Source organism: Python bivittatus, unplaced genomic scaffold (assembly GCF_059951505.1).
Source record: "Python bivittatus isolate LINGU-HERP-01145 unplaced genomic scaffold, Pbiv_v1 ctg000430_np1212, whole genome shotgun sequence".
Lineage (NCBI taxonomy): Eukaryota > Metazoa > Chordata > Lepidosauria > Squamata > Pythonidae > Python > Python bivittatus.
In genome coordinates, this window is record NW_028277071.1 from 6,049,104 (window position 1) to 6,070,414 (window position 21,311).

Sequence of the window (21,311 nt, forward strand, 5' to 3'; positions counted from 1 at the left end):
ACACTTGACCTAAGTTCTCCTAGCCAGATGGCCATGATCAGTCCTGGACTCTAATGCCCATCATCCTTAGCTAGGCTGGATTGAGATGATGGGAATGGCAGTCCAAAATACATCCAGAAGATGTTAAGGAAGGCTGAATTAGCAAGCTCTCTTTCCTTGAATGTAATTGTTCCCTAGCTTGGATTCCAGATGGTGGAGGACTCCAGCCTCATTGCTCCAACTCTAGGTCATGTTAACTAACAGTGATAAATATTGTGGTCTAAGGGGTCTGGGAATTTGGAGTTGAGAAAGTCTGCTTTGATGCCAAAGATCAAGATAGGGAGCCATGCCCGCTATAAGGCATCGACCCCCAATTCTCCCCATTGACTAAGGAGCGTCTGCATGATACAGCATTTGTATTTTGATCAGACTTTGTCCTTTTTTAAAGGCCTCTTGGTCTTAGACTTTTGGGATGGCTTCTCCTCAGTCTTTAGTATCAGTCTGTCTTCCTGGGGTTTCCTTCCTATGGGGCAAGGTGGGGCAGTGACAAGAAAGCGTGGGACCAGAAAACAATGGGTGATGATGGTTCGATTGTCAATCTGGGGCAGAAGGAAAAAGGATACGTCTTGTTCTTGGCCTCAGACAGCAAAATAACTTGGCATCTGTTTTGCCAGTGGCAGAGCATTTGAACAGGACAAGAACCCCAATATTTTCTCTTTTGCGGTTGACTGAAAGTAAAGAATGCTTACGCTCATTCCATTGCTGAGGCTCCTATCCAGCAACAGGCAGAGCTTTTAGTGGGCAAAGACTATGGTTTGGCATCCCAGGGTATCAGTGGGGTAGGGGTGGGCGGTCATGGCTGCCATCTTGACATTTTTGCCTCCCCTCTACGGATGGCCCTGTAATGGCAACATTTATAGGACTGTATGGAATCTCAGCGGCTAAAAGGCATCAGAATCCTTTTTTTAAAAAACTTCCAATAAAAGTGATGAAGGGAAAATATTCATTTGGCTATAGTCTTGTTTGATTCCTGTGAATCTGCACGTTGCCTTTGGCAGGACAGTGTCAGTATTAGGACAGCTTACATCTCTTACAAGAAAACAGGGGCATGGGGGGGGGGACAAAAAAGTCAAGAGGGTGCCATATGCATGGTGACCCACATAAAAATGGGGGGGGGGCTTTGATTGCATGGTTACAGGTGCCAACTTTATTTTATTTATTTATTTGTCAAATTTATAACACTACCCGACCCCGTAAAGACTCCATGAAGATTTTTTTTTAAGCAGCACCCTGGTGAACGTCTGGGCAGGAAGATGAAAAGAATGCAAGAGGTTGTAAAACTATTGTGAATTTGGATAGTTTATCTGCTTCCCTTGAGAAAATCTGGGTCCAACGTTCATCCGTCGATCCATCGATCCATCCATCGATCCATCCATCCATCCATCCAACTGATAACACGCTTTGATCATTCAGGTGACTCTAAGCCACATACAATGTGCATATGCTTATGACTAATGAGAAAGAGTGTGCATGTTTTGAAATGCAGAAACTTATGAGAATTTAGACTCCTAACATGAGTCTTACAACAAGGTTTTTGAGAAATCGGGTAGCAGTATTTGCCTCATATGAAAACCTTTGTTAATGTTAACTTAGATTAGGCTCTGTGTGTGGTGTGTGTGTATGTTCTGTGGTCGTAGATCGTTTGGATAGTTGCTCTTTTAGTATATTGCAGAAGCCAAGAAAATGCAGCGCATGACTCAATTTATTAGGATTGGTGGAATTGCTGGCATCTGCAGACGACCATCCCCCATGCTGCAACATTTGCACGCACATTTGTCAATTGCCACGTCTTTCTGCTGCCCCACAGAGACTCATAATGTGTCAGAGCTCCCTTGTACATATTGCATCTCCAGTGTAAAACACATGGTATTCTTTTGGATTCCACAGAGAGGTTGAGGATCGGAGGTCCTAATTTGTTGTTGTTTCTTTCTGAGTGGGCAATCCTAATTGTGCTGGTGGGGCTTGAAGGGTGGAGCCCTAGGTGTCCTACAACTCATCCCTCTCCTTATGTATGTATTTATTTACGTCATTAAATTTGTTAGGTCATCTACCTCAGTAGATTCCAAAAGATTTCTCTTCCATATCTACATGAAACCATGGGGACAGTCTTCTATCAGTTGAGGATGAGATATCATCAGTACGTTAATAATTCCACCCTTGGGTTGTATAGGCGATGTGATGGAAGTCTAGACCTCATGACTGAAAGCTGTGAGACCCCAGGTAGGACAGAACAGGCTCAGCATGAATCCCAACAAGACGGAGCTCCGTGTTTTGCAGAAATCTCCTGATTCCAGGATAGTTCCATTCTTAGCTTTGGACAAGGTGCCACTACCTCTGAAGAACCAGGTACACAATTTGGGGTCTCTCCTGGACTCAGAGGGACAGCCTCTGCCTAGTTTCTGCTGATGTCCCAGCTGTATCTTTCCCTGGGCCAGTAAGCCTTGGGGATAGTAATTCATGCCCTCATCATCTTTTATCTGGACTACTGTAATTTGCTTTACACAGGGCTGCTCTTGAAGGTAATTCAGAAAATGCAGTGGCCATATGCTGATGGGTAGGGGCCACTAAACCAATTTTAGGAGCTGCATTTTTGCCACTAGGTCCAACCCAACTCCTAGTTGTTACCCATATATCTCTTTATAGCTCAGGTCATGGTTACCTTGTCCAGTTTTAGTTCTGGATTGGGTAGCAGTTGCCCATATGGAACTGGTGCACTATCTGGAGGTCCTTAGAAATAGAGCTCCTATTTGAAGAGTAGGTGGCAACTGTGGATAGGAAGGCCTCTGCCCAGATTCATCTTATGTGCCAGTTTTGCCCTTTGCTGGATGGGGAGGCCTTTTGCATGGCCACTCACGCCTTAGTCACCTCTTGTTTGGACTATTGCAATGCAGTTTACATGGGGCTACCCTAGAAGACCACTCAGAAGCTACAGGTGATCCAGAATGCAGTGGCATGACGCTTATGTGTTCACTTTGGTACACTCATGTAACACCACTACTTTGCAAACTGATCTGGTTGCCATCCAGATCCACTTCAAGGTCATCTTTGATGATCATCTTTAAAATCTTTCAGGGCTTAGAGACTGGTTATTTATGGGACCACTTCTCTCCAATTCTCTCTGCCTGTCCCATAAGATCTGACAGGGTTGACCTATCCTGAGTTCCCTCATTGGGTTCCCTCAACAAAGAGATGCTGCCTTATGGGACCCTGGAAACATTTCTTCTGTCACTGCTCTGCCCCCTAGAGCAACTTTCCCCTGAGGTCCAAATGGCCCCAGTATTTTTGTCCTTCAGTAAGGCCATAAAGACCTGGCTTATCCAGCAAGACCTGGGGCATGGGGGTTTGTAAATTCATTAATACATTATGGCTCTAACTTTTTTATATTCCCTGGTGGCTTTTTATTATTTTGGTTCTTCTTTTATTGTTACTGCATTTTTAACTTTTCCTGCCTACTGCCTTAAGTCATTGAATGATTAGACAGTCTCACAAATCTAATACCTACCTACCTGCCTATCTATTTCCCTGTCAGCCCTTTGAGATAGACCAGACTAGAAAAACAAAGTTATGAATACTAATACCACTCTTATTACAGGGTGACAATAACTGAATCTTGCAGGTCTGAATGTACCTCCCCCCTCCCTGCCTTTATCATCAAGAGAACTAGGGATAGCCAAGTTTGAGATGCTTTCTCAAATTACATTTCTGCTTTGGACTCAAATTTATTATATCTGACTGTTGTCTTGGCTGCGGCTTTTCCTCCTGTTCCTCAAGGTTATTCTCACATCCCATTTATATTCCCTCCCTTCCTTTCTCTAAGACTGTCTGCTCCATGTAGAATCTACCTGTCCAATACATTCAAGCTAGGAGGGCATGCTGAAGATCTTTCCCCAGGGGTGTCCATACAGTGTGGTCAAAAATGTCAAGAAGGTGGCCACAGTGATACAGGTGAAGTTCTGCCTGTGCAAATAAAGCTCCACCTGTTTGTTATGTGTGTAGCAATGTACACAAAAACAGGTGGGGCTTCAATCACACTATCATGGCAATCATCTTGACTTTTTTGACCCAACACTGCACATACCCCTGTCTTCCCCTGGTAAGATTTGAAGGGAGTGAGATCTTCAAAGCAGGGTTTTCAGTTGTAGGAACGGGATGTCCTCTTTCTTATTCTCATTCTAGTAGAGTGTTAATGGCTGCCAAATAATTGAAAGCAGATGTTGAGCAGGTTGGGACTCATTTATCTAGGTTTGTTTAATATTTCTGTGCCCATTTGGACATTTTTAATTTGTGGTTGATTGATGTAAACTGCCTAGAATCAAAGATGAGTTAGTGACATACAAATGTGGTTAAATAAACACACAAACACATAGGCACACGCATAGATGTCTAACCCATCTGAAACATTTTCTGGGGTGTCCAATAAACATGAAAAAAAATATATTTTTTAATAAATTAGTCTCATTTAAGAAACATGTATTTGACATCTATAAAGACACAAGATCATCAATTAGTTAATATAGGATACTCTTTGCTCCATAATTCTTGCAAACTGGATACACTGCCATTCAGCAGTTTTAGCCAATCCAAATGCTTTTTGGAATATATTAGAAGCTGGTCCAGACCATTAATACCATTTTTTGCCTATTTTTTAAAAAAGTGTATGCCTCCAATTTTAAATGGAAATTATCCCAAAGTTGTAACTTCTCTTGTGATCTTTTGAATTTAACCTTCCATCTCCAGATCTCCAAATGTGTCTTCCAGCCTTTAGGGGTGGAAAACCGGCTAAATTTGACCAGAACGAGAACCACCCCCTGGACCAAAATAATAGAAGAGTCAGGCAATAATCTTCTCTTGTTCCTGTAACTTTTTTAAAAAAAATCACTTTAATTTCACAAAACACTTGTGTCAGAACATAAGCCCAGCGATAAAATTGAAATTCCAAAAGATTCCCCCCACCCTTCATACAGAAGTCACAATTAAAATAATTAAAACACAGAAAACCTGAGGGCTTGCACATCTTATAAACCCTGTTTAAAGTCTCTCAGAGGAATTAATGTATGGATAGATCAATCTAGAGTTTTTAACAACTCTACCTATCAATCCATTTATTTTAACAACATGGATTCTTCCCCACAAATTCATGGGAATTTTCAACCATCTATAGTATTATCAGTATTAATCTGAGTTAAACACTTGGAAATTCTTAACTCAGCAATTATACTTTCCTAGGAACAGCTATTCCAAGATATTTAAGAAGTTAAACAGTAAACAAACCCCCATTTACTAATTCCCCTAGAGATCTTGATCCAACTGGAAGTATAATGTTATTGCAGTATAGCCAATCTCAATAAAATAGTTTTGGCATTTTGGTGGAGTTTGATTTCATGGTCTGGCCTACCTAGTGGGGCTGACAATTTGGGAGTCCGTTCCTATTTCAGAAAACTGTGAGATGTGCATGGTTCAATACTGCTGGATATCTATCATTTTCCTGTGCATGTTCTTCTGGACATATTTGTTTTTTTCTCTCTCTTCCTAATGTTTTTCCTACAGGTGCAGGGTCTGCTTTTTCAGATCAGCCGAATGTTGATCTGTTGGCTGGACATATTTGTGTTTATTTACTGCATGTACACGGCTGCCCAAGTTGGACACTGCAATTCTGGGTGGCATAGAAAAAAAAGCAATAACAAAAATATACCCAATCCAGAAATAACAATAGCAGCTAAAAGCAGATTTAACTGTTAATAGGCAATCAGAAACTCTAATAACTCTTCTCATTCTGATCTAAATGGCCTAGGGCAGTGTTGTCCAAACTTGGCCACTTTAAGATGAGTGGACTTCAACTCCCAGAATTCCCCAGCCAGCATGGCTGGATAGGGAATTCTGGGAGTTGAAGTCCACTCATCTAAAAGTGGCCAAGTTTGGACAACACTGGCCTAGGGAGACAGGTCTTCACAGCCTTTTTAAAGGCCAGCAGGATCGGAGCAAGCCATATATCGGAGGAAGAGATCGTTCCAGGGGACCACCTCAGAAGAGACAAGTCTCCTGGCTCTCATAAGACAACATTGTATGTATTGGAATGTATAGGATGGGCAAATGCCACCGATAAGAGGCAAGGCTGCAAATAACGGAGTCCTGTGCCATCTACGTATTTATGTATGTATTTATTAAATTTATATGGTGCCCATCTCCCTCAGAGGGTAACTCTGGGCGGCCCCCAATTAAAATCCAAAACAATCAAAACATAAATATCCATATTAAAATGAGCTAAAACAATTCTATATACAATTCAGGATGATGGGTGTGGGGAGCGGTGATGATTATCCCACCAGCCGATTCCAACAATGCGAGCCCCCCTCAGGCCCCCAGGCCATCTGGCATAGCCCTGTCTTCGCACGTTTCCGGAAGGCCAGGAGATACGTAGGCCTTTCTGGAGAGATCGTATCGGCACCTTCAGTTGCACCTGGGAGTCTGCTGGAAGCCCGTGCAGTTTGTGGAGTAGAAGCGTCCAAGGAACACCCGTAATCACCTGTGCCACTGCATTCTGCTCCAGCTGCAGCTTCCAGGTAGTCGTCAAGGGCAGCCCCATGTAGAGTGCATTGCAGTAGTCCAACCAGGAGGTGACCAAGGCATGGGTGACTGTCCAGAACACCCCCTGGAGTAGTGCTGAAACTGTGGTGGTGGTGGTGGGTTTCTTGATCCATTTCAAATGGTCTTTTGGAACGCTTCAGGGCATGTGTATAAAATGACTCCCATGACAGGAGACCACGCTTCCCTCCATAGCACACCTGGCCCTACCTAAGCCACCGAGTAGACAGCTTCACCTTGAGGCTACTAGTACAAGAGCTTTGTAATGAAGCTGCCCCAGGGTTCCCCTCCCTTGGCTGTGCAGGGGGCAGAGCTGAGGCTGATAGCCCCACGGAGAAACCCTCAGCTGCTTTCCTGCAGTGCTGTGGGCTTGTAGAGGTCCTTCCCTTCCCTTCCCTTCCCTTCCCTTCCCTTCCCTTCCCTTCCCTTCCCTTCCCTTCCCTTCCCTTCCCTTCCCTTCCCTTCCCTTCCCTTCCCTTCCCTTCCCCTCCCCTCCCCTCCCCTCCTCTCCTCCATTGGAGAACTGGCTCCCCTAAGTTGTCCTGTCCCTCCTGTCCCCCTGCTTGTGGCACGAGAGGGGAAGAGAAGCAGGGTGGGGAATGCTCTGGTCCCATGGAATGACCCCCTTGTGGCAGGAAAAGGAGCCTGGAGAAAATTGGGAGGAGACGTCATCTTCTCTCCCCTTGCCTCTCTGCCCTGTGTAGCCAGAGAAGTGGGTACAGAGGGAGAAGGGGGAGTGAACAGCTGCCTGGAGATGTAGAGGTAGAGGGAGTGGCCCTGAAGGGCAGGAGGAAGATAAGAGCAGCTTGAGCCCAGGCCAAGAAAGCAAGCTGAGTAAACATCTCACACAAGCATCTCCCTAGTTCGCAGGAGGGTAAAGGGAGGGAGGGGAGAAGCGCATTTAGACTTACAAGAGTCTGTTACTAGAGATCGATGGATTACGGGCCATGAAGTCAATGTCGATTCTTAGTGACCACATAGATAGATGTTCTCCATGACAATCTGTCCCTAAATTGGTCCTTCAGGTCTTCCAACGGGGCACCCATTGCCACTGTGACAGAGTCCATCCCCCTTGCTGCTGGTCATCCTCTCCTTCTCTTTCCTTCCACCTTTCCCAGCATTAGATCTTCTCCAGAGAGCGGGGTCTCCGCTTAATGTGTCTGAAGTACCCCTCTCCCCCCCCATCCCGCAGCATGATCGCCAGCCGTGCTGAGGGTCTCTTGTTCCAAAGGAGAGGTTCCCCGTCCCATCCCTCCCCTCTCCTCCCCCCATTCCTGGCGCAGACGGATCACAATCCTTCTTCTGCATCCTTGCACTGGCAGAACAGAGGCTGGAAGCGCTGTGGGGCATCCTCAGCTAGCCTGCATCTCTGCCAGTGCCCACGCCGGATAACAGCCTTTGGTGCTACTGAGTGGAAGAGCCAAGCGTGCCCAGATGGCTGGCGAAGTATCTTTGGAAGTGTGCTGGCAGGACTGGCTGGGTCCGCTCCTCCTATCCACTTTCTTCCTTCTCTTGCAAGACAACCCGGATTGCCCCATTATTTTCTCGGATCATGTCGGGTAGGATCATTTTTTATTTGCCTAAAAATACGATTTCCACCAAGGCTGTCGATCTTCCTAATGCACTGCTGCAGAGCTGGAGGCCATCTGCTAGTTTCTCTCTCTCTCTCTCTCTTTTTAAAAATAATCTTCTGCATCCCTAGCGTAAATATAGATATATTTGCACGCTCCTGGTTTGAAATTCCACGTTCAGCCAACTTGCTCCAACTTTTAATTTTCTCAGCTTCTCAACTGCAGTCGATGAAAGCATTTGAAATGCTATTATTGACAGGAACAAAATCAAATGCATTTTTTTCCCTCCAAAAGACAACAAAGTAGTTCAGACTTTAAACTTGAATGAACTTACTGGAATATCACCCGGTTTCATGTTCAAAGTAGGTTTGGAAAAGAGTTAGTCCAGCTGGCTCGTTGGTCTAGGGGTATGATTCTCGCTTTGGGTGCGAGAGGTCCCGGGTTCAAATCCCGGACGAGCCCGACTTTTTAAAAATCTTTGCAATAGTTAAAATATTAAAAGTGAAAGGGACATCACTTTTTTTAAGAGAGAAAGAGGAAGATTTTTTTTTTTTTTTGCTTAAGGTCGCAACACTGAAGACGTAGTAAGATATTCTGAGCGAAAGGGACTTGCTTTAGGCTAAACACAGGAATGAATTATTTACATACAGAGAAAGGACCTGCAGAACATCCCGAATGAATGAGTAGGTTGCTTGATTTGCTTTACATTAGCTCGCTTTGTTATTTCGCCTTTATCCTTTGTTCTTTTCTTTTGATTTTTTTGAAGAGCAAATAACTAAGACGGGGACCTTGAAATATACTTAAGTGAAAAACCCTTAACTTCCTCGAATACGTTTTATATTAATTAATTAATTAATAATAATAATAATTAATCATTTATTATTAATAATAAATTAATTAATACCTCAAGGCGGGGAACATATCTAATATAAATGTGTTGATTAATTAATTAATTAATCAACACATTTATATTAGATATGTTCCCCGCCTTGGGGTAGATATTAAAAGGGCAGGAGGAGGAGGAGGAGGAGGAGAACTTCAGCAGAATTATGATAGCTTGTTTTGGATAGGTGTTTTCTAGACTGTTGAGTGAAAATCAGGCACCCGAGCGAGGCTCCATAGCTCAGAGGGCAGAGCACTGGTCTTGTAAACCAGGGGTCGCGAGTTCAAATCTCGCTGGGGCCTTTGTTATATTGGTGCTGGCAATAACACCAAAGTCCCTCCAGAGTGGTTGTGGATTCTCCGGGGCTGCTTTGGCTGACCGTGGCTGGCCTCCTGCTGCCGAAAAAGTCGCACGGGGGAGCTTTTCCAAGCGCTTGCCTTGAATTTGAAGGGAGGGAGGCAGCCGGTGCAAAATGTACCACGCAGAAGGAGGTCCCCGTGGCGGGGTGAATTGCAACGCGGCGGGGTCTCTTTTTGGCGGAGAACCCGGTGCCGAAGGAACTGAAAACCCGGAAATCCCTTCCGAGGACCCTCATCGGGAGAGAACGAAGAAAGAGGGTTTGCGCGGGGGGGGGGGGCGGGGGGGCAGACGCCCACGTCCTTTGGCGGCGAGGGGCTCTTCAGGGCGGCGCCCGGGCAGGAAGGGGCTGGGCGGGACCAGAAGCAACCCTGGCGCGGCCTGGCGGAGGGGCTGACCTCGGTTCCTCCGGCCGCAGGCGGCGCCAGGGGCCGGAGTGGCACCGCGCTAACATCCCACCCTAAAAGCCCCGTGTGGGAACCCCTCCCCAGGCATTTTATTTCGACAATGGGGAGGGCTGGGGAGAGCAATCTGGCTGTCCATTTAGGAGCCGGGGGGAAATCGACAATCAGCTGGAAAACCACCCAGCACAAGAGGAGATTCTGCCTTCTGCTCGTTTCTAGCAAACGATTCCTGATGAAACTCTTCCCTGCGCTGCGAGGAATGAAAAAGTCATCGTATCCCTCTTCCTTCCTTCCTTCCTTCCTTCCCTCCCTCCCTCCCTCCCTCCCTCTTTTCTCTCTCTCTCTCTCTCCCCCTTTTCCTTCCTTTCTTCCTGCCTGCCTGCCTGCCTTCCCTCCCTCCCTTCCCAAAATGTCAAGCTTTTCCCTCTTCTCCAGGAAAATTAGAAACGGGGAATGAAATCCGACTAAATAACCCGGGATTACGGCGAGAGAGAAAGACAGAGAGAGAGAGGAGAAAACGAAGAGAGAGATCCAGCCATTCTTTACGTTCCCGGAACATCGGAATTGCAAAGCAAAACAGAAAGTTACAGCGAAAGAAGGACCAGATGTTGGGCATTGAACCGCTTCCCATCTCATCCGTGTTTGTCGAGTAATGGAAGGAAAAGGCAGAGGTACCTTCTACTGGAAAGCGGTGGACTCAAAGTAGAGGGCAGAGTGGTTAAAAAGCCCAAACCGACTAGTTTTTACATCCTGGATTTGGAAGATGTGATCGAGATAGTTTTTAATGTCTGCTTTCTTTGAGGAAGAACAAGCGCAAAGATTTATATCTTCAGCCAGATTCTTTAAAAGAGGACGGGACAATATTGGGTTTGCCACTAGGTGGCTCTAAAGCTCAAAAACGGCGCTGCGGAAGTCCAACCGCGTGGCAGGCTCGTTGGTCTAGGGGTATGATTCTCGCTTAGGGTGCGAGAGGTCCCGGGTTCAAATCCCGGACGAGCCCACTTTTAGTATTTTCTTTTCAAGAACAACCCTTTGGTCTGCAATGTACTGTAAAAGGATTCTTTCAACAACAGTTCCAGGATTTGTTCACCCGCGAATAATCACCAACTCGATTCTTAAAACTTCAGGTTGAACTACTAATAATAAAAGTGTCGGACCAACTAAAGTTTCAGAACGTTTTTTCCATTTGCAAATTAAACTGAATCAAATCAGATCTTTATTAGTCAGAAACCCAATTGCATTTTAAAAAATCTCTAGTAGTAATCAACAAGACACCTCTCTGAAGCATGCAGACAAGATCAGCAATATTAAATTCAGTTGATTTTTATTTCCAAGAGAATGTAGAGAAAAGCAGAGAAACTGAACTGAGGTTTTCTTCTTCATAACTATAAGAAGGATGATGAGTGCACTGTTGGGAGACCTGAAAGACCAGGTTAGGGAGAGATTATCATAGAGAAAATCTATCTGTGTGGTTGCTAGGAATTGAAAACAATTCGATGGCATATAATCAATCAATCAATCAATCAGTCATCAACTATAAGAACAGTAGAAGGAAAAAGAAAGAGAAGGCAGAGGACTGAACTGGTTTCTCTGGGCCTACATTTCAGAACTTCTCCAGCTTCAAATAATCTGGGACTTCGGTTTCCAAGTGGACCGGGTTACCATCTTCACAAGCGATAATAATCCTGTCGACAGCGCTGGTTCCCACATAGTTGCAATCTGGAGCCCACGAGCCCCTTTGAAGTTTGCACACTGTGAGGGGGAAGCTGGTGTCACTTTCTCGGAGGTCTCCCGTGGTTGGTTCTCCTGCCGGGCCACACACCGCTTGGATCTGAGGGACCTCCGTGTGGACAAATGTATTGATGTGTTTGCAATGTCTACTGGTTGCCAAGTGACGACGCTTCATCATGAGTTTGCAGTACCGTTGTGGATCTGGAGCTTCAGTCATTGGGTAATCCACGTGCTGCCTCAGGAACTTCTCAAAAGTTGCAGCGTTGGTCATGGCCAACCAAGCCATCAACAGGAGGAGAATTGTGGTTAGCCCAGGATGTAGCTTGTTCTTGGCCATTCTTGTCTTGGTCTTCCTCCGTAACTGATCAAGAGAAGGGGAAAAGAAGAGGGAATGAAATCAGGTGGGCACCGAAAGAGGTTGTTGGATGCCCAAAGTACAAAAACAAAATGGCATCTTCAAGAAAGGTCAGCGCGTAGGCTGTGTCCCCATTTGCACGTAACGTGGAACAGTTATGTCCCAGGAGCACCTTTTCTGCCTTTTCTCCATGATGATACCTTCATCTCCTCCTTGCCTTAATTAAGAATCAGTCTTCAGTTGTCCCTAGCATTACTAGCTCATGTGACAAGCCAACAGAATAGCTGGCATTCATTTCTGAGGAAGGGGAGGACAAATACATATATTGCCTGACATAGGAACAGTTGTAATCCTGGGTGACAATATAGGGACTGAGAGAGGTGGGCAGGATTCACACAACCCTGAATTAACTCATCTTCTGAGTTCACACGTTGTACCATAAACTAATGGCTGAGTTCACACTACGGCAGGGAAAACCCAGCCAAGAATAACACTAACCAAGCTTAGTTCATTGTGTGAACGCATCTCCTGACTCTTTATCTCTGATTAAGCATCTTGCAAGAACACAGCTGTTCTCTTTTTTCTTTTCTTCATTTACTCCTGAAAGTAAGTCCTTTTTTTTTTCATCGGTACCTACCTAGAAATGTAGGTTCCAAGATGCTGATAATTTGTTCAGTAAAATCTGTTTACTGTTTTTTTTTTCCTTAAAAAAATCTCAAACACCTCATCAAACATCCACCATTAAGCAGGGAAAATCCCTATTTCTTTAAAATGCTTCTATATTTTTGGTTCTTTAGAAGAAGATGAGATGGAGAAAGGACATTAATCATCCTTCTTCTAAATGCAGAGTATTGTACTGCCTCTTGCTCTTCCCTGTCACAAAAGGATATTAGCATCACCAATTTACATTTTGTAACAATTCAGACAAATCTCATAACCCACCTTGTGTTAAGATGCTCCTGTCTCATCTGGCACCGTCTCTGGATATCAATTAAGGAAGCCAAGCAGGGGAGTTGCGAGGACAAAACAACAGGAAATACCAGAAGTGCTTTCAAGCGGTAGCAAAGAGCCTTCAGAAATTGCCAGAGGCTTTCACACATTGCCAAGCGTCTGTGTCAGCATGAGGACTAGAAACCTTTTTGTCAAATGACAGCTGGTGAATTCCATGCTATTCAAAGGTGGTTGATGGCAGAAGGGAATGACAGATTTCCCCCCACCCCCTCCAATATGCTTCTGCAGTTGGTGTAATCCACATATTGCTGTAAGAAATAGAAAAAGGGTGCTTATCCAAAGCCCTTCAAACCTAATTATTGTCTGTGGACTTTTGAGGACGAGCTCACATTTACATCTCTGTTGGTGGCAGCTGAGATTCCTCCCTGTGCCAAGATATTTTAGCATGGGATCTAAAACACGCTATCAGCAAGCAAGCTTTGCTTCTGAATAAGCATACCTTACATGAAACTAATTCATAGATGTCCTTTATTAAATGTTTTTTTATTATGCAATTATATCAGCCAAGAAAAGAAACAATTAGATTGTCAAACAAATCAACCCTCGAGGCACGAAAGATCAGGCTCAAATTATCCTTCTTGGACACATTATGTGAAGATCTGTCTCTCTGGAGAAGGCTCTAATGCTGGGACAGGTGGAAGGAAAGAGAAAAAGAGCAGCAAGGGGGATAGACTCAGTTACAGTGGTGATGGGTGAACTCTTGGAAGACCTGAAGGACCTGCAGCGAGACTATTATATGCACAAAGGTGGAAAGATTCTGAAATACCCACAATGGAGGAATGGTTAATGAAGAGGACAGAACTAGCAGAGATGACAAAATTGACTTGTTTGATTAGGGAGAAGACAATAAGTACATTTATTGGTGACTGGAAACCCTTTGTGGACTCTTTGCTGAAAATGGAAAAAGATGAACTGGTGATTTATGGATTTGATGATTAGAAATGGTAAAACTGGGAAGAAGGAAGAAGGAAGAAGAATGTAATTTTAAAGAGGGAGGATAGATGATAAATGTCTTTGTAACTGCAGTAAAGAAGATCAGAAGCCACTTCTTTATACTTTTTTCTTTTTTTCTTTTCCTTTATCTTTTCACTATTTTTCTTTACTCTTTTTCTTAAATTTGCACTGCTTTTATTATTGTGTAAAATTCCTCTCCTCCCCCCCCCCCCATCTCTCTCTGTCTCTCTGTCTCTCTGTCTCTCTCTCTATATATATATAAAAAGGAAGACCTGAAGAACCAGGTTATGGACAGATCATCATGGAGAAAATCCATCTATGTGGTTGCTAAGAGTCACCCCTGACTTGATGGCACATAATCAATCAATCAATCAATCAATCCATCAATCAATCAAATGCATTTAAATGGCTCCTCCTAGATAAGCAGCACCTTAGCAGCAGGTCCAAATCTTTGTGGTAGAGATCATGATAAAGGAAAATATATTGTTCAGGATGGACAATAGAAAAGAAAACAATGCACATAATTGAGTCGTTACCTATGTTTTTCTAGTGAGAGCAGCAGGAAGTCTTGTGACAGCATGTGCTCCTGAGCATATGTTGAGTGTTAAAAGGATACTGGTCATTAAATAGCAGCAGGTCTCATTGAAAAAGAAAATTACTCATAATACTGCTGACTGGGATACAGATTATGGCCTTAGCCTAACCATCATTGAATGTTAACAAATATTTATTTTAATTCAGGTAAAAATTAGATTTGTTAAGGAATGCCTAGGATAGAAAAGCTTCACTTCTGTCTAGACAACATCTTGAAAAGAGAATATTGTAAGAGTGAGTTTCTTAAGCACAGAGGTATATGTTACTAATGATAGGCCAGGTAAGAGAGAGACACAGGGAATAAAAATCAGGAATCTGGCAGCACTTTTTCCAACTAACACATTTTATTAAAAGGCATCAACAGATGCAGGATGCACACGAGAGGGTGAGAAGTATCTCATCCATCTGCAACTGTAATATGTTAAAAACTCTTTATGTTTATTAAGAGCTTCGGAGATGGCCTGATGTATGGTCGTTCAGCAATCTCTCGCTTAACTGAGCTGGCATATTTTCGTTACTCTAAAACAGTGTTGTCCAAACTTGGCCATTTTAAGATGAGTGGACTTCAACTCCCAGAATTCCCCAGCCAGCCATGCTGGCTGGGGAATTCTGGGAGTTGAAGTCCACTCATTTTAAAGTGGCCAAGTTTGGACAACACTGCTCTAAAACAACCATCTTGAAATTTGCAATTGAGTATCCTGGGAGGTTAAAATCCTGTGATGTGACTTGGTCCTTGTTTTGAGTTGGATGTCAAACATGTGTTCATACATTCTTTTGTACAACGTTTGTCCTGTTTGTCCGATGTAGAATCCAGAGGGGCATTGCTGTCAGATGATGGCAATATATCGCATGGAGGAAAAGCGTGTGAAGGCATCTCTAATCTTCTGGCTGGGGAATTCTGGGAGTTGAAGTCCACACATCTTAAACTTGCCAGAGACACTGTTCTATAAGAGCATGGAGACCCTTCATTATCTGGTTAAATGTGCTTGACCTCTTTGTGGTTTGGCAACATGCCCAGTGGCTAACCTGCACATCTCTCTAGCATCTCCCATACATATCTGTGGCAAGTGGGATACCCAAAACCTTTCTGATCCATGGGAAATTCATTAGGGACTAGGAAGACCCTTCATAGCCAAGGTGGCTGAGACTGGGAAGGTGGGATGTACATCTAGAGAATATTTCTAATGTGATGAAACAGTATTCTAGTAAAGTTAGGACAGGAAAGAAGCAAGATTATCTAGCTCCTCTAACAGTTGAGAAGAAGGCATCTGACAAGGGTAACTTTGGTTCAGGGATGGAAAGAAACCACACCTCGCCATGCTTTCTCTTCGGTACAGCAGGTTAAGGCAAGAGTTGCAAACATCTGGGGGAGGGCAGTGAATACATTTGGAAGTTTGAGAACGTATTATGGGCACCGTCACCAAATGGCCACCATGGGTGGAAGGAGGGTTCGCATAATCACAAATTGGCTACCACAGGGGAATGGCCAGTCTGCAAACACCCATTTGTCAGAAGCTAAGTAGTTACTTAGTGTCATTGTTTTAGCTTCTGAGACGCTCTCCTCCAGTTTGTCATCATGTGGACTCACCTCCAACCAAAGGGTCAAACTGCGATAACGTTCCATTTTTATTTCCCAAGATAGTCTGTTGTCCTGATGGGGCCCAGAGAAATTCTGGGGAACCAAATTAATCCTGGAGCCTGGTGCTTTGGCGTAGCTTCACCTTTAGATTTTGGTTTAATTAAACAAATCTAAGAAAAATGATGTTAGGCGTGTGCATCTCTGAAGCTCTCTTTGGATACATTGGCAAATACAAGTGTTACTTTGGGGTCTTGAAGGAACAAGAGAGGCACTTTTACATATGATTGCCCAAAAGGAGGATGAGTAGAGCTTGGGAATATTGGAAGAACAAAGGATATATGAGTAAGAAAGAATGTATTGACCTTACATTGTTCTACCGTGACTCTTGTCAAAAGAAGGATGGATTCAAAGTGACAAGTCTTGAAAGGTATTTGGAAAAGGATGTTCGAGATCCAGTGGTTTGTTAGCATGAGTGGAACCTCATCCATCTTTTGTTGCTTGAAAATTTGGGAGTCACCTTTATTTCTAGAGCTCTTCCTTGCAGCAGTAAGTATTAAGCATCTGGCACAGAATATCATTCCACTATTGGTATCTTAAAATGCAACATATAAAAGTTAGTTCTTTGGCCCTTCTGCAAATATTTATGCCTGCCTAATATTTGCAGCATGTGATCAACCTTTGAAGGATCTCCGTGTTCATTTATAAAAAAGCTTTTAAATCTTATGTTTCCAAAACATATATATTAAATAAGGGAGAAGAGGAAAACCTGCTACAAGGTTCCATACTAAGACGACATGATATTTCTTTGTTTTGTTTTCTAATTTCAGGTAGTGGTGGCATTATTCCAATAATTCCTCTTTGAGGACATTGGGAAAAACCACATGGCCACATTGGGTGATTTGGAATACAAGATCTGAAAAACAAAAAAATACATGTTAGGTTTTGGTAATCCCACACTCTCTAGCGTGCGTTATGCCCCCACGTAGCAGCAACATCAGGATAAATTGGATACAGTCTATTCAACACAGGAAAGTTCCCACACTACAACACGTACATTTTCAGAACATGTTTTCCAGACCACCCAGTGCAGCTGTGTTGTTTCCCTAAAATGTGATTATCCTTCCTCAGCCTTCATTGTGATGCCAAGCAGGGTTTGGTGTTGCCCTCACTGTAGGCTAGCGACTCATCTAGGACTTGTAGGTGGAGACTTCATAGGTAGAGTCATTAGTCTATTTTTACTTCTTGGTCTCCAAAAAAATAAAAGAGGGAGAAAGAGAGAGAGAGAGAGAGAGAGAGAGAGAGAGAGAAGGGTTTGCATAATTAGTAAATGACAATCAAAAGAACATTGGCTCAATCAGAGCAATGGCTCAAGCCCACAAACCCAAGGGATCTGAAAGGACCCAGGAAGTAGATACATCAACTTGCTTTTTTCTCTTGCATATGCTGCCATACAGCAAATTTTTGGACTGTCCAAGTCCACCACTTTCATATTTCCCAATGCAGTGGAGGGCTGTTCACACTCTCCTTTGATCTCCAAACAAATCACTGTAAGACTCAAGGCAATGTTACGAATCCAGGCAGTGAAAATTTAACCCAGAATGTAGAAGTAGGAGAGCAAGGCAAACTTCTTGGGAAGTGAAAGCAAACAGGGTGTGTGTGACAAATGAAATGTTTGCAATTTATTTCACAACAGATACTGATAGTTACAATGGTTAGCTGCCAATAAGGAGATTAAGCCAGTTCTCAGAGAAGGGTGACTTTGAAAGGGGTCTTACCGCCTATGATTGCAGGCTTGGTTTCTAGTATTGTTTGATTAGACTACTTTGGTTAAACAGACATATGTGAAAAGGGAGGTAATTTATTTAGAACCTTTCACTGACTGTATGCACAATGTTGAAATGTATTACGTGGACTTGTCTAGTGGAAAAGGATTGGAGATCAGAATTGCAAGAAGACAAAGGTAGAAGCAGGTGAGATACCTCATCTTCTGGATGACCTTCAAGGAGGAAGGAAATATGAGTTGGAGAAGTACAGCCTCAGAGTGGTGTTCATCTAATATCTTCTTGCAGGAGAAGGAAGGAAGTTCTGGAGACCAAGTCTTTCAGCTGCCTTAGATCACTCCTGTTTGAGAGAGGAGTCCAGCTGAGGTGAACTCTTTGTTAGTTTTGGAAGCAAAACAATGAAAAATCACTCCTTGTTTTTTCATTTGATATACTGTCCCAAATATGGATGTTGGACATGATGGTGATGATCATTCTATGCAATATATTCCAAACAAATAAAAAAACAGGTATCTCCTGAAGTGCAAATGTTCTTCAGAGTCCCAATTCCATCACATAAAGCATGTTATCTATTAATAAGATATATTCATCTATCTTAAAACCATATAGTTTATGAGCTTTATTTGTATCTTTGCCATTCAACAAATGTGACTATAAAATATTGTCCCTCTCTTGAAGGTAATGTTTCAAGTTGAGGATTTACATCTCCAAATATTTGCACCTCTTTTCTCAGTGCATTTAATGGAAGTGCTAGATGTGGCCTTCCCTTTGCAACTCTTCATTCCACTTTTCTCATCTGTTTTCTTAGTACAGAAAAAAAAAATGAGTGGAAGATGGAAATACAAACAGGAAAACACTAGGAAAATAAGGGTTTTCCACCTATCTCCAAATATTACCCGTGTGAACGAAGATGGGGTGGGGATTGTCTTCCAAGTTTCATTTTCTAAAAAGAGTGAAAATGGCTCCAAACAGTACTAATTGCCTGCCTCTGAAGATTAAAAAAAAATTGTCACTGGTCCCTTTGGGAGTAAATGGGATTATTCCTTCTGCTTGCCTGGTTAAATTTAACACTTTGTGAAGCCTAAGCAGGACTTCCCTTCCCTTCCCTTCCCTTCCCTTCCCTTCCCTTCCCTTCCCTTCCCTTCCCTTCCCTTCCCTTCCCTTCCCTTCCCTTCCCTTCCCTTCCCTTCCCTTCCCTTCCCTTCCCTTCCCTTCCCGGTTTCTTCTTCCTTTTTCCTGTTTCTTCGAGAGAAGAGCGTGTTTGTGTTAGTGTACTTGTGTGCCCTGCATGTGAATATTTTGTGAGTGGAAATAATTAGTATTTGCAATTTGAATTAATAGTATTAATTCAATTAATTTATTTTGTTCTAGGCTGCCATTTTTGCTTCCAGTCAATACATACACATAGATTCATATATGCACACGCATGTCAAGATTGGTTTCAGCTGGTGTTGACAGCTCTAGACTGACAAGGGAAACTGATTTTTATCTGTGTTTATAATTTGTTTCTGTTTTCTTTTTGGGGAGGCGTCATCTCAGATTTAAGGACATCTTCCTGTTGAGCGAGTATGGTATTATTTTCATACTTGAATATAATATTGTGACGTAAATATGAGAGAGTGGAGCTTGAATCATGGTGTCACAATGCCCTTTTTGTCATTCTGCCATCATTATCATAAGGAATAGACACCTATGATGATTTCAAACTCTGTTCTATTGCATAAACCAGGCTGGACTCATGCAGACTGTTAAATCATAAACTATATTTTATTAAATGTCATTGCTGATTTCACAAATCTTACTAAGGTAAAACCAAATAAAGCAATTTACAGCAGTTTGTGGACAAGACCAAGAGCAGGACATTGTACATTTAGAATGGTCTTGTAAGAAGTAGATGTTCTGCTTGGTTTCCACAAGTCCTTCTTCATGAACCCATTGTTTTGTCTCAGATATGTTAAAAAGCTTTCCTATAGCCTTCAGGAACCATCTTGTTCAATGTTACAAACCATCTCTTCAGCTGTTCACCCAATGAAGCTCTTCTCCTGGCTGGAAGCTTGTCTGATGGTGCCATTTGCTCTTACATAGATTCCAGACAGACATGACACAATACCAAGATGAACCAAGAGCTTTAAGGAAATCCTGATCCACTATCTTCAGATTTTGCACAATGTTGGGTAAAAGGGAAAGGAAGAAGGTCATCTCCCCAGCATCAGCACTACAGAAAAGCATTGTGCTGCCCTTGATTTCTGTGGGGAAAGCTGGATTGAAAAAACAGCCCTTTGACTCTGCATCTTAATTGGAAGGAAATAATATTACTAGCAAATATGCAACACTTCCTCCTTTCCTTAATTTAATTTTGAATTCCAAATTGTTGCTTTTCCATTACAATCAAAATTATTTTCATAAAGGCAGCTAACATGACAAGACATTCACAGTTCTGAAACTAAATTGTGCTTGATATAGATTTAGCAGATCTCCATGTTCTGATGCCTCTTTTTTTTTTTTTTAAACTATTCTTTTAACAAATGACAAATTAACAATTTAATTTAATTTTAAGCAAATTAAGTAACACATTAACAAGTTAGGCTGCTTCCAATTCAGTTTGGATGTTGGGTATGTATTTGTTGCCTCAGGGGCTGATAGCTATAAGGTGAATATACACCTTAGAAATATATTACTTGCCTTATTGATTAAGACTGATCAATACATTGGGTAAATAATGTATAAAGAATATTGATCCTTGCAAATAAAAATATCCCAGCTGCAATTTTAAGAACAGGCTGCAGTCCTATAAACATTAATCTGGGAGTAAGCCTCATCGAACCCAAGGGGATGGCTCTGAAAATTCATTGTGGATTGCACCAAATCAGCCTTCATCATGACATGAAACTGGAATTCAGGCAGTTAATTTTTATCAGAAATCTTAGAAAGAATTATCAGGATTTTGTCTCCCTTAAAGGATCATTGTGCAGACTATCAGCTATATTAACTGTATGTCATTTCCTGAATGCCAGTATTTAGATTAATAAAGTAATTCCACAAGAATAGGGTCATCTCAAGATTTGTTTTCTGCTTATTTAGTATTTATTTATAATAATACAGTAACCATGTATTTAGACTAGCTCAGCCTAGAGTTCCCACTTGAGGGACAAATGACCAGACTCAAATTATTGTACTTCAGACACATTATGCGAAGACCCAGCTCTCTGGAGAAAGTTCTAATGCTGGGAAAGGTAGAAGAAAGAGAAGGAGAGGATGACCAGCAGCAAGGTGGATAGATTCTGTCAGAGTGGTGATGGGTGCACCATTGGAAGACCTGGAAATCCAGATTAGGGACAGATCATCATGGAGAAAAATCTATCTTTGTGGTCACTAGGAATCAACAATGTCTTGATGGGACATAATCAATCAATCAATCAATCAATCAATCAATTTTGACTGGCACTTTACCAGCTTAACATTCATTTTTT

The 21,311-nt window shown here is 42.6% G+C and overlaps 1 protein-coding gene and 3 non-coding genes across 4 annotated transcripts; 3 read left to right on the plus strand and 1 right to left on the minus strand.

Moving 5' to 3' along the window:
- The first annotated feature begins 8,582 nt into the window (after positions 1 to 8,582).
- TRNAP-UGG (transfer RNA proline (anticodon UGG)) lies at positions 8,583 to 8,654 on the plus strand. The gene has a single exon. It is a non-coding gene; the product is annotated as a tRNA-Pro (tRNA).
- Positions 8,655 to 9,304: 650 nt separating this feature from the next.
- Positions 9,305 to 9,377, plus strand: TRNAT-UGU (transfer RNA threonine (anticodon UGU)). The gene has a single exon. It is a non-coding gene; the product is annotated as a tRNA-Thr (tRNA).
- Positions 9,378 to 10,764: 1,387 nt separating this feature from the next.
- On the plus strand, positions 10,765 to 10,836 carry TRNAP-AGG (transfer RNA proline (anticodon AGG)). Its single transcript has one exon. It is a non-coding gene; the product is annotated as a tRNA-Pro (tRNA).
- A 323-nt stretch (positions 10,837 to 11,159) lies between these two features.
- RNASE12 (ribonuclease A family member 12 (inactive)) lies at positions 11,160 to 11,904 on the minus strand. Its single transcript, XM_025172662.2, has one exon. The coding sequence runs from the start codon at positions 11,902 to 11,904 to the stop codon at positions 11,440 to 11,442; it is 465 nt and encodes a 154-aa protein (XP_025028430.1). The 3' UTR covers positions 11,160 to 11,439.
- Between the last annotated feature and the right edge of the window lie 9,407 nt (positions 11,905 to 21,311).